This window comes from Eptesicus fuscus, chromosome 6, assembly GCF_027574615.1.
Source record: "Eptesicus fuscus isolate TK198812 chromosome 6, DD_ASM_mEF_20220401, whole genome shotgun sequence".
Taxonomy (NCBI): Eukaryota; Metazoa; Chordata; class Mammalia; order Chiroptera; family Vespertilionidae; genus Eptesicus; species Eptesicus fuscus.
In genome coordinates this window covers 1,304,621-1,317,083 of record NC_072478.1, presented here as the reverse complement: position 1 = coordinate 1,317,083, position 12,463 = coordinate 1,304,621, and the positions used below count along the sequence as shown (strand labels likewise).

At 53.1% G+C, this 12,463-nt stretch overlaps 1 protein-coding gene across 1 annotated transcript in view; it reads left to right on the top strand.

Moving 5' to 3' along the window:
• NDST4 (N-deacetylase and N-sulfotransferase 4) overlaps nucleotides 1-12,463 on the top strand; it is a 172,198-nt gene that overhangs the window by 58,422 nt on the left and 101,313 nt on the right. The window contains exon 2 of the mRNA XM_054716764.1: nucleotides 10,522-10,609. Within this exon, the coding sequence (XP_054572739.1) occupies nucleotides 10,522-10,609 (88 nt within the window). The remainder of the gene's footprint in view (nucleotides 1-10,521; nucleotides 10,610-12,463) is intronic.

Genomic DNA, 12,463 nt, shown 5'->3' with positions numbered 1-12,463 from the left:
TGTAGCATTTGATGTTCAGAGTCCAGAACCTTCCTCCCCAAACCACCTCCCAACTTCAGCCCTTCCTCCTCCTGCACCAACCCCCCAGGCACTGGCTTCTCAGTGGGGCTGTTCCCTCCTCCGTACTGCCCGCCCCCACCTAGTCAGTTCACACAGCGACCAAGGATTGGGGGCCTGAGGAATGTCACACCTTCCCCCCCGCGCACCCCCACCCACACACACACACACACACACGCACCACCGCCCCCCCAGCTCCCCACACTCATCTCTGCACCATGATCACCATTTATTTCTTTATCGTCTGTCTCAGCCCCTGGAATCTAAACTCCCTTATTCAAAGTGAGATCTCTAGGACCTAGAACATCTGAAATATATTAGGTTTTCAAAGATTTCTTTAACAAGTGCAGTAACGTATTTCACTCATTCGGGAATCTTCCTTAGGATGACAGCAAAATCGCTTTCTGAGGAAGCGCACAAAAGGTGGCCCACGTCCGCACGGAATTCCAAAGGTGCGTTCCTGTGGGAAACCTTCCGGACGCTCCTGCCCTGTGGGAAAGTGGGAAGGTGTTGCCTTGAAACATTTCTGGCCTTGTCTGTCAGGAGGATCTCATGGGCCCTTCCTGGCGGGAAGCAGAGCCCGTAGACAAGGGGGTGTTTATCAGACGATGGGGGACGGTCTGGTTATAAATGGGGTGATAATTAGGCTGTAAGTAGCACTGAGCTGGAGGACCTGATGGAGCGGAGCTCGCAGGAGCTCATTTCTGAAACTTTCCTTTGTTGCCAGAGGGAGGGCCCCCCAGACAACTTCTCTGCTGAGAACAGGATGCTCCACCTGCAAAGGCGAGCTGCACTGCACATCGAGATAGATGTCCCTCATGGTTTCTGCAGCCAGATCATGCCTCTGCACGGATAGTCACGTGTGCATTCCATATTTACAGCAAAACCTAAACACAAATGCGTCTTAGTGCTGCTGGCAGTGTTAGGAGAAAATTCTATGACATTTGAGCTTAAACATAAGGTAGGCTTTAATGCCTCTGATGTATATAAACTGACTAGTGACTGGGCATTTAGCCTTCAGACTTTTTTTGTGGTAGGCGTTTTAAGGTATATATATCTATATGGAGGCATGGAACAAACTGACATACCTCGATGTGGCGTTTGGGAGACAAGGAGAGATAAACCAAAGAACTTATATACTTATTAGAGTCCTGGTGCACAGATTCATGCACTGGTGGGGTCCCTAAGCCTGGCCTGCGCCTTCTTGCAATCCAGAACCCCTCAGGGGATGTCGGATAGCTAGTTTCGACCCGATCCCTGCAGGCCCGATCCAGACAGGAGGGAGCCTGATCCTATGCATTGAGCATCTGTCCCCTGGTGGCCAGTATGCATCATAGCCACCAGTCAACCAGTCGTTTGGCTGTTCGGTCGCTTAGGCTTTTATATACACTGAGTGTCCAGATTATGATGATCTCTGAACGCATAATAATCTGGCCACTCAGTGTATATCCTATATAATAAAAGGCTAATATGCAAATGTCCCCTCGACCAGGAGTTTGACTAGCAGGCAGGCTGGCCAACCGCCCATGTCCCCTCCCCCTGGCCAGGCTGGCCAGACCCCACCCATGCACCATGCACGCATTCATGCACCGGGCCTCCCGGGCCTCTAATACACACACACACACACACACACACACACACACACACACACACACACACACTGAGTGGCCAGATTATTATGCATTCAGAGGTCATAATAATCTGGCCACTCAGTGTATATAGACTAGAGGCCTGGTGCATGAAATTCATGCAAGGAGGGGTTTCCTCAGCCCAGCCTGCACCCTCTCCAATCTGGGACCCCATGGGGGATGTCTGATTGCCGGTTTAGGCCTGATCCCACAGTCAGATATCCCTTTGCAATCCGGGATGACTGGCTCCTAACCATTCACCTGCCTGATCGCCCCTAACCACCCTGCTTGCCTGCCTGATTGCCCCTAACCCCTCTGCCTGCCTGATCACCCCTACCTTGCCCCCCTGCCAGCCTGATCACTCCTACCTTGCCCCCTCATTGGCCTGATTGCTCCTAACTGCCTCTGCCTGCCTGCCTGATCACCCTAACTGCCCTCCCCTGCCGGCCTGATCTCGCCCCCAACTGCCCTCCCCTGCCAGCCTGATTGCCCCTAACTGCCTCTGCCTCGGCCCCCACCACCATGGCTTTGTCCAGAAGGAAGTCGGCCAGTCTACCTGGTCTAATTACCATATTACCCTTTTATTGGTATAGCTAGATTATATAGGATAGAATTGCTTAAATGGGGGGCAAAAGCCTTTTTCAGCAGGAGGAGATGCTCTTGGCAGACAAAAACACATAATCCCTATATGTGGACTGATAGCCAGCCATATGCACTATGCTGCCAAACAGATCATTAAAAAATTGAACCGCTTACTTACATCTTACACTAAACAGCTGTTGCCCTTAAAACCCCTCCTCAGCCCCCACCTTAGGTTCTGTCTTCACAGTTCACCCAGAGTAGGTTCTGATTGATCAGTTTCTATGCCAGTCAGCATCAAAATCTCTGCCTCCTAGGCAGCCATTTGCTCCTCACAATTCACCCAGATTTGGTTCTGATTGGTTGGTTTCTATGCCAGTCAGCATCTCCAGGCCTATCTCTAGGCCTGATCATAGAGGCAGGGCTGATTAGCAGCCTGAACTGCTGACCTCTGGGGGAGAGAGAGAGGCTTGGCTGCTGGCGAGGCTCAGAGAGAGAAGACCTTGCCAGCAGCCGCTGCTGCTGCTGATCAGCCCTGCCTCTCTGTCCGAGAGGTCAGCAGTTCAGCCCGCTTGCCTGCTGCGTGCACAGCCTGGCGTTCTATCGAGCCTTCGGTCATTTTGGATGTTACAACCCTAGCTCTTTATATATATAGATGTGAATAGCCCATGCACATGGCCAATAGGGTGGGGAAAACCTGGGGGGGGCGGGTAGGGACTGGGAGGAGGGGGGGAAGGGGTGAAAATGAGAGACATCTGTAATGCTATCAACAATAAAATACATATATTAAAAAAAAAAATAAAATAAAATTTATTTGTATAAAAAAAAGATAGCTTTATCTGAATGTGTGCTTGCAAAGTGGTCAACTATACATCGTACAAAAAATTCCCAAAGGTTTATAAAGTTGATTTAACTAATCCAGGTTTATTCAGATATGGTGAAATAACATGAAAATCAAGCCTAAACGTTCTCACATGCAGACTGCATGTATGTAAATGTATGTAATCTCTCTGGGACCCGGTATGTCAGCAGCTCCTGGGCTGAGAGCCTGAAGGACAGCAGTGGCTCCATCGGTGCTGCTGGGCTGTTTCTTACGGAGACAAAGCTCAGACTCACCTGAGCCTCAGTAGTCCCTCCAGGTGGAGGCACTCAGTGGCAAATACTTCCTTTTCATGTCACCTCTCGGTAAGCTCATCTTTGTAAAAACTGAATTTAGGCTGTTAACCATGGCTAAATGGAAAATGAATATTATATCTTGAATCGTATTATCAGTAACAATCCTTTGTTTTTTAAGTCATCAAGGGGATATTCATGATTTTTTTTAACTTGACACTCCTGTCCTTTTACCCAAATATGTCAATTTTCTAATAGAATGATACTTTTAAGAAGTCTAAACAATTAGCCCGGCTGGCATGGCTCACTGGTTAAGCATCAGCTATGAACCAGGAGGTCCTGGTTCCATTCCCGGTCAGGGCACAGGCCCCGGTTGCGGACTTGATCCCCAGTGTGGGGCGTGCAGGAGGCAGCCGATCAATGACTCTCTCTCATCATTGATGTTTCTATCTCTGTCTCCCTCTCCCTTCCTCTCTGACATCAATAATAATATATTTTTTTAAAAATTAATTAATTGAAAGTCTAAACAATTGAGTTATCATGGACCCCATTAATGGAGTAGAACCCGGTAAGAAATGATAAATTTGCTATGAGATGCAGCCTGTTTATTCACAGATTCGCCCAAATATATACTTGCAGATAGATGCCCTTCTTATCAGAAGACAGATGCGTGCCCTGTGGGGCGTGAGACACACTCCTTTGCACGCCGCCTGCCCTCCGCGTCCGGGCAGTGTCACTCCCAGCGGTCACCTCACACGCGCCATCCCGGGGGTGGACTCATCCCGCACATGCATGTCTGCACCAGCACCCTCTCTTCTGACTCACCTTCGCTCGCTCTGCCCGGATGGCACCACAGCCGGGGGGACTCCCCCTTTCCCAGAGCCAGGAAGGCACGCAGCCTGGGCCCTCTGCACCGGGGCAGGACGCTCAGTGGCGCTGGAAAGTACAGGTGTCATTTCCAAGCCCAGCTGAGTGACGTGTCTGCAGTAGACGGAGAAGTCAGGCCGCTGGAGATGTCCTATGCACTTTCACCCAAAATCCCTTTATACTTCGGGTAAAGAGAAGTTGTGCCCCAGCTGGTTTGGCTCAGTGAATAGAGCGTCGGCCTGTGGAGTGAAGGGTCCCAGGTTCAATTCTGGTCAGGGCACATGCCTGGGTTGCGGGCTCGATCCCCAGTATGGGGCGTGCAGGAGGCAGCCGATCAATGACCCTCTCATCATCTCTCCCTCTCCCTTCCTCTCTGAAATCATTTAAAAAAAAATTTTTTTAAAAAAGAGAGAAGATGTGAATTAAATCTCACAGAGGGAAGAAGCTGTGCCCATGAAAAGTGAGCGAAAGCCGGCAGGCCCCCCGATACTCAGGGTGCAGCACCGACACGGGGGCCAGGCGGTGGGTGGGCCTGACCAGGAAGAGCTGTTTTTCTTTTCTTTTCTTTTTGAATATGCCTTTTATTGTTGATAGTATGACAGATGTCCCCCCTCCCCCTCCTCCCAGCTCCCACCCCCCACCCCCCAGGTCTTCCCCACCCTAGTGCCCATGTCCATGGGCTGTGCATATAAGTAGATAAGTTCTTTGGTTTATCTCTCCTCGCCCCCCACCCCCACACTGAGGTGCATCAGTCTGTGGGACATTTACCAGGGAATACTACCCAGCAGTAAAAAGAGGACTCTCTTACCTTTGGGACAGCGTGGAGGGACCTGGAGAGCATTGTGCTGAGTGAAATAAGCCCGTGTGAGAAAGACAAGTGTCACTTGATCTCACCCACTTGTGGAATCTAATGAACAGAATGAATTGACCAACAAAATAAGACCTGAAGCAGGGAGGCATGGAACAGTCTTTTCTTTCTAATCTTGAACGAAATGGCTGCAGAGGTGAAATCTGACCTTGAAGTCCCGAGTTCCTGCCATCGACAGCGCTACTTCCGCGGTCCATCCCTGTGAGAGAATTACCAGAGGGCCTGCCCGCTGCCCACGCTGCGCCAGGCGCTTCTGCCACCTCCAGACCCCTGAAATCCGACCAAGCAGATAGATGCTTCCCAGGCTCACGGAAGAGCCGGAGCTGTGTGCACGGGACAGAAGCGTGTGCTCAGGAAACGTTGGGCAGGGACCACAACACAACATTTAAGGAGACTGTGATACCAGACACTAATAGTGGACACCTGTACGCCCACGAGCTTGCTAACCAGCCTTGGGTGACCAGGGCATCCAAGATGGAGAGGAGCCAGGCTAGGAGTCTGGGTACCCCTCTGGCTCGGGTACCGCTGTGGCCCAAGTACCCCTATTGGCTGGGTACCCCTGTGGCCCAGGTACCCCTGTGGCCCGGGTACCCCTGTGGCCTGGGTATCCCTGGGATCTGTGTACCGCTGTTGCACAGGTATCCCTGGGGCCTGGGTACCCCTGTGGCCCAGGTACCCCTGTGGCCCGGGTACCCCTGTGGCCTGGGTATCCCTGGGCCTGGGTACCTGGGTACCTGGGGCCTGGGTACCACTGTGGTCTGGGTACCCCTGTGGCATAGGTATCCCTGTGGCCTGGGTACCTGGGGCCTGGGTACCACTGTGAGCTGCGGGCTGTGCCCAGCGCTGCTGAGCCAGGACTGCGGGGTTCAGCAGGCACAGAACAGGAAAGGCGCTCAGGAAGAATGGGGTTTGTGTCCTCATTGAGGCCATGACTGCCTTCGAGGCTCCCATTGTTTAGGGCTTAAAAGACAAAATGAGAACCATACGTCAGGATATGTCTTATCTTTAAGTAAAGAGTCATTTTTAAATGAAAATAACTTAATAGTGGTTTTAAATAATTGCTCAACCGGAAAAAAATGCTCTAAGAAGTAATATTTATTAAAAGTTTGTTATTTTATTTTTCATTGATTTCAGGGAGGAAGGGAGAGGGAGAGAGAAACATCAATGATGAGAGAGAATCATGGATCAGCTGCCTCCTGCACGCCCCCCACTGGGGATCGAGCCCACAACCTGGGCATGTGCCCTTGATCAGGAATTGAACCCTGACCTCCTGGTTCACAGGTTGATGCTCAATCACTGAGCCATGGTGGTCGGGCAAAAGTTTAATTGCGATTTTAAATATATTTCCAGGAGTTCATAATATTGGGGAGCTGATCGGCCTCTGGCCTGACTGTGCCCAGGTGTCGGGGAGACCACAGAGCTGGGGGCTGCTCTGCACGGCGTTGGCAGCTGTGTCCTGGGTCGTGGAAGCCTCCTGGCTGCCCTCTGAAAGCAGGGACAGTTGCTTGCGGCCAAGCAGGAAGGCTCAGAGCCCTGTAGGGTTTGCTTCTTCTCCCCATTAGTTTTGCTGTTACTTCTGGAAATGGTCGTTTTTACTACCACCTTGGTCAAGAGTGCATGTCCGGAGGCTGCATGCGATGACGGGGGGTGGGGGGCATGTTCTTCATGAGCTAATTGGCAGCAGGGGGAGGAAGTCCCTGTCCCCAAGCCCCGCCATGGGCGTCTCACCAGGGATCTGTCACGTGAGGCCGAGGCCTTAGTACATCCCTGTGAACACTGGCAGGTGGATGCCGCATCCCGCCTGTGTCCTGTGTCCTCCTCGGATCGTTACCGGGGTCCATGACACATGTTACCATCTACCATTAGATACATGTCACTCACCAAAGTCTATGACACTAATGCCATGTCCGCTGTGCGTTGATACACGCTTTTATCTTGTTTTGAATGCTTTCCACATGGATGAACATATATTAAGATTTGACCTCCTCCCTTTGCGTATAACTAGAAGTCCTGGGAAAAAGATGTGAAGTGATGAGGGAAAAGGGAAGCGGAAAGGGTGCGAGTCCTAAGAAACGTGACCCGGAGCTCACTGAGGGCGAGGAGGAGAGGAAAAGTCATGACACCTCGGAAGCTTCCCAGACAGAGCCAGGCGGGCCCTTAACGGCGGGTGGGCTGGGGTGAGGGGGCAGCTGCAGGCTTTCGGGCAAAGGGCAGAGGACAGAGGGAAGGCCTGGGGGACGTGGGCGCTGGGAGAGTCCCAGGGCAGGTGACGGGGAAATAGCGCTGCAAGTTCTCCCCTGGAAAGGTGGCCCCATGACACCCGGTGTGGGCAGAGAATGCCTCTTAGGAGCTCCTACTATGTGCCAGGCACCGAGGTAAGCACTGGGTAGGCCTGATGCAGTGTCACAGTGACAGGGTGAAGTAGGGGACGTGTGAGGCAGGTGACAGCCTGAACCAGGTGACAGCCTGAACCAGGTGATGGCGTGAGGCAGGTGACGGCCTGAACCAGGTGACAGCCTGAACCAGGTGATGGCATGAGGCAGGTGACAGCCTGAACCAGGTGACGGCCTGAACCAGGTGACAGCGTGAGGCAGGTGATGGTGTGAGGCAGGTGACAGCCTGAACCAGGTGACGGCCTGAACCAGGTGACGGCGTGAGGCAGGTGACAGCCTGAACCAGGTGACGGCCTGAACCAGGTGATGGCGTGAGGCAGGTGACGGCCTGAACCAGGTGACAGCCTGAACCAGGTGACAGCCTGAACCAGGTGACAGCGTGAGGCAGGTGATGGTGTGAGGCAGGTGACAGCCTGAACCAGGTGACGGCCTGAACCAGGTGATGGCGTGAGGCAGGTGACAGCCTGAACCAGGTGATGGCGTGAGGCAGGTGACAGCCTGAACCAGGTGATGGCGTGAGGCAGGTGACAGCCTGAACCAGGTGACGGCCTGAACCAGGTGACAGCCTGAACCAGGTGACAGCCTGAACCAGGTGACAGCGTGAGGCAGGTGATGGTGTGAGGCAGGTGACAGCCTGAACCAGGTGACGGTGTGAGGCAGGTGACAGCCTGAACCAGGTGACAGCCTGAACCAGGTGACAGCGTGAGGCAGGTGACAGACTGAACCAGGTGACAGCCTGAACCAGGTGATGGCGTGAGGCAGGTGACGGCCTGAACCAGGTGACAGCCTGAACCAGGTGACAGCCTGAACCAGGTGACAGCCTGAACCAGGTGACGGCCTGAACCTGGTGATGGCATGAGGCAGGTGACAGCGTGAGGCAGGTGACAGCCTGAACCAGGTGACAGCCTGAACCAGGTGACAGCCTGAACCAGGTGACAGAGTGAGGCAGGTGATAAGCGCCGTCCCATTGCACAGGTCAGGGAAGGGTTAAAGGTGCCCCACAGGGCAGCGCCCTTAACCGATGATCCCGAGGGTGACCCGCAGGCTGTTTGGGATGTTGGTCCGACCTCAGGGCCTAAGGTGGAGCCGAGGGAGCTGGAAAGGGGTGTGGATCTCGGTTGGCGGGCGGAGTGCTGGGCCAGCCCAGGAAGACAGCGAGGCCTGCAAAGGGAGGGAGGTGATGGAATCGGTTGCTGCCCCTTTACCCGATTGCCCGTGAAAGCACCATCATGTGGGCCACCCCCAGTGTCACTAACGTCCCTCATTCCCTCATCACCTCCAGCATGCTCTGGAGTTCCTGGGGCCCCGCCCACGAGGGGTCGCCCTGCGCCTGCCCAGGGCTGGGCCGGCTCCTGCCTCCCAGCAGCCAGGTGGCTCACAGCCTCCTTGCCCAGCCCCACCCGCATCTGCAAAACCCACTTCAAGCTCCCAGGCTCAGGGACCCTGAGGGATGAGATGGGAAAGCAGAGGAAGGAGCTGCGAGAGGGAGGGGCAGGGGCTGTCCCCAGACCGCACTTCTAACTCCGCCCTCTTTAATCATTGAGCTTGTTCTTCTTGAGAAATACATATTTCCTGAACTAACGGGTCTATTTTTTTCTGTTTCTATTTAATCAATGATATTTAAACAGAATTGGTCGGGATCACACCCAGGATAACTGTGAACTTGGACAATCACTGACTATATAGCTCATGACCTGTTAATTATTTGGGCACATTTCCTTTCTTTTTTTCCTTAATCAAACTAATTTGCGGGAGATCCATCTTGATTCTGGGAAAAATAAATAATTAGGTTCACAAATTTTTAAAAATATTTTTATATTGTTATTGATTTCAGAGAGGAAGGGGAGAGAGAGAAACAGCAATGATGAGAGAATCATTGATCGATCGGCTGCCTCCTGCATACCCCTACTGAGGCTCGAGCCCGCAACCCGGGCATGTGACCTGACAGGGAATCGAACCATTACCTCCTGGTTCATGGGTGGACACTCAGTGAGTCATGCCGGCTGGGCTCGGTTCACAAATTTTGAAGCAAATCCTCAGCCACCACCTTGAGGCTCCACAGAAAATGCAGATGCCTCAGGCGCTCACTCACTCCACCCTCTCCCCTCTCCCCTACCCCCTCCCCCCCCACTTCCCACCCCCTTGGGCCCAGGACAGCAGCTACCAGGGATCCATCTATAGCCCGAGATTGAAATGGGTGTCTCATTTCCATCAGAACCAAAGCGGTCCTCCTTAAAGACCTATAACGACGCAGTAACAGCATCTGAATCCATACTGCACACTCACTAGCCTACAGCGGGGGGAGTTCTGAGCCGCGTTGCCCTGTGGCCCCCGGAGGGCTGGCAGCCACTTACAGCACTGGCTCTCACTGTAAGATTCGTATCCGTGAGCTCTTATCCTGTCTGCCGTCAAGAAGTTAACATGGATTAACTACAAATCGAGAAGTTAGGGACGTTTTTGCCATATTTACTAGATTTTTGTTTCTGAAATTGGCCACCTGTTTCCTACCGGTCCCCTTCTGGTCCTCTCTCAAGATTGGCCGTCAACATCCTGTGTAACTGATGTTGCTCTTTAGTTTGTAGAGTAAAATATAAAGCTTTAAACTCAATAATTATGCCTTAAAAATGATGCTTAAATAAAACACCAAATTGCAACTCAAACAAAAGTTCTCTACCGATTCCTTAGCAACCAATACAGGACTTGTCTCTATCGAGGAATTCTGTAAAATTTTCCCCAGAAAATAAGTATAATAATCCAGAATATCACACCGGAGTGAACACAGACGTCAGCGCTGTGCGTGTGAGAATTGCCTGAACTGCTTCTGAGTTTGGGGACCAGCCGTAAGCATAGCGACAGCCGGGTTCTTGTGCCTGAAACAGGGACCCCACGTGACCGTACCCTTCGGGAACCCCAAAGTGCGTGTTCTGTTTCCCTTGTGCCGACACTTTTGAAAAAGAGGCATCCCGAGCTTCACACTTACTTTTCTAAAATCCTGTTAATTTCTTGTTTATTTCAGGCCTTACTAGAGACTCAAAATTTACTGCGCACTCAGGTTGCCAATTTTACCTTCAACCTTGGATTTTCAGGGAAGTTTTACCACACAGGTAAGAGGGGCTGTGGCTGCTCAGGCAGCTGCTCAGACTGGGGAGAGCGATTGTCAGTGAGTCAGAAGCACGTTTGCGGAGTATGGAGACCGGTTCCGGGGGGACGGGGCGCCAGAGTGGGGCAGCCGAGTCCAGCAGCCATGTGCTGCTTCACTGGCAAAGGTCTGTTCCCAGCCAGGGCCAGAGAGCCAGAGGGGCTTCGTGGCAGCAGGAGGGCGCCCTCTCCACTGGTGTGGCTGCGTCTGGCGTGCGGGGCAGCGGAGGCAGAGGCACAGTGACGGGGAGGTGGGGGGGGCGGTAAGGGTAATCACAGCGGACACTGTTTTTAAGCGGTCAGGTGGTCGAGCTCACAGACAGTTTGTAAATGTCCTTCCCTGGGGGAGCGCTCCTTAGGGAGAGAGTGATCGCCACTTGGTGGATCTGAACGGCACCCTTCCTCGTTCCCTCCCGCTCCTTCAGGTTGTAAAGTAAGAGCTAAAGCTTTTAAAGGATGGGGAGTGGGGGGAGCACAGTCCAAGAAAACAATTGCAGCTCAAACAAAAGTTATCTTCCTGTTTCTTAGCAACAAACACAGGACTTGTCTCTATCTAGTGACTGAGGAAATGTCCGAGGCCATCTCGTCACTCATTCGGCCCCACGTGCACGCAGACCCTGACACCACCTCCATGCAGCCACCGCGGTCCCGGGCGCGCACCTCTCAGCCCGGGCTCTCAGGAGGTGACAGATGCTCCTCACGTCGCCTCCGGAAGTCCTGCTTATAGTCTGAGCATCAGCGTTAACACGTGTAGCATCGCGTAGAGAAAGCGGGGTGCATGAAAGCGACCGTCTCACACAGGACAGAGGCAGCCCCGGTGGTGTGTCCGAGCCCTTCTTGGGGGAACCCCTGCCGTCCGCTGTCCTCTGCCCCCGGGGTGAGGGGAGCCCATCTTCCCGGGCTCCGCACAGCGTGTCTCCGGGGGTTCCCCGTGACGCCTGCCGCTTGCTGACGCGTTAAAATACCCCAGGCAAAGGCATCGCTGAGTGTCATAACTGCAGCTCCTTTACCCCAAGCGGCTTTACATGTGTCTCCAGAGAGCCCCCATGATTTATTGGGGTACGGAGGTGGCGACGTCTTACTGGCTTTTCTTTAACGCTCCTTCCCTCCTGCTTTGGAACATGTAAATCTGTGTCCAGGAATGGGAGGAAATGGGTATTTAGACCAGCTGATAAAGCCGAAGATTGCACATGTTCAAGGGGCATTTTGCAAGGAGAAAGTGGGGCGTCATATGTCTGCGCAGGCAAAGGACCCGGCTCCCCGCTGGGAAAGCAGACCTGGCTCCCTAACTCTTCTCCAGAGCCCGCAGGAGCCGGTTCCCGCCCACGGAGCGCGGGCTGCGCAGGCGGAGAGCACACGGGTCTGCAGCTGCCTCCACTCGTGGGCAGGAAAACGGGGGAGTATTTGCAGCGCACACACAGCCATGCTATTCTGTCTCAAGGAGCCAGAGAGTGCAGGTGAAGCCGCTCTTTGGCTGAAATATATCTGGGTAGGAGTCCCTGCTTTTATTTACTTTTCCTGTTCAGGCCCGTTAAGCCCCCGATGGCCCAGGAGTTAACGCTGATAGAGGCTCTGGCTCCTCGTTTCTCCTTTATAAGCTGGACGTGTCCGCAGCAGCACGCGCCCACAGCCAACGGCACACGGTTAATGTCACACACAGGACAGCTCGTCAGGAAGAGACAGAGAACACATTTTAATGATAACCCTGAGCAGACCTCATCAACTCTGCGTGCTGAGATCAACAGCTACATGGAAGAAGCCCTGCTCCACCATGCTGGGGCGAAAGCGACAGATACACATGCGTGTGTCCTGACGGTTAA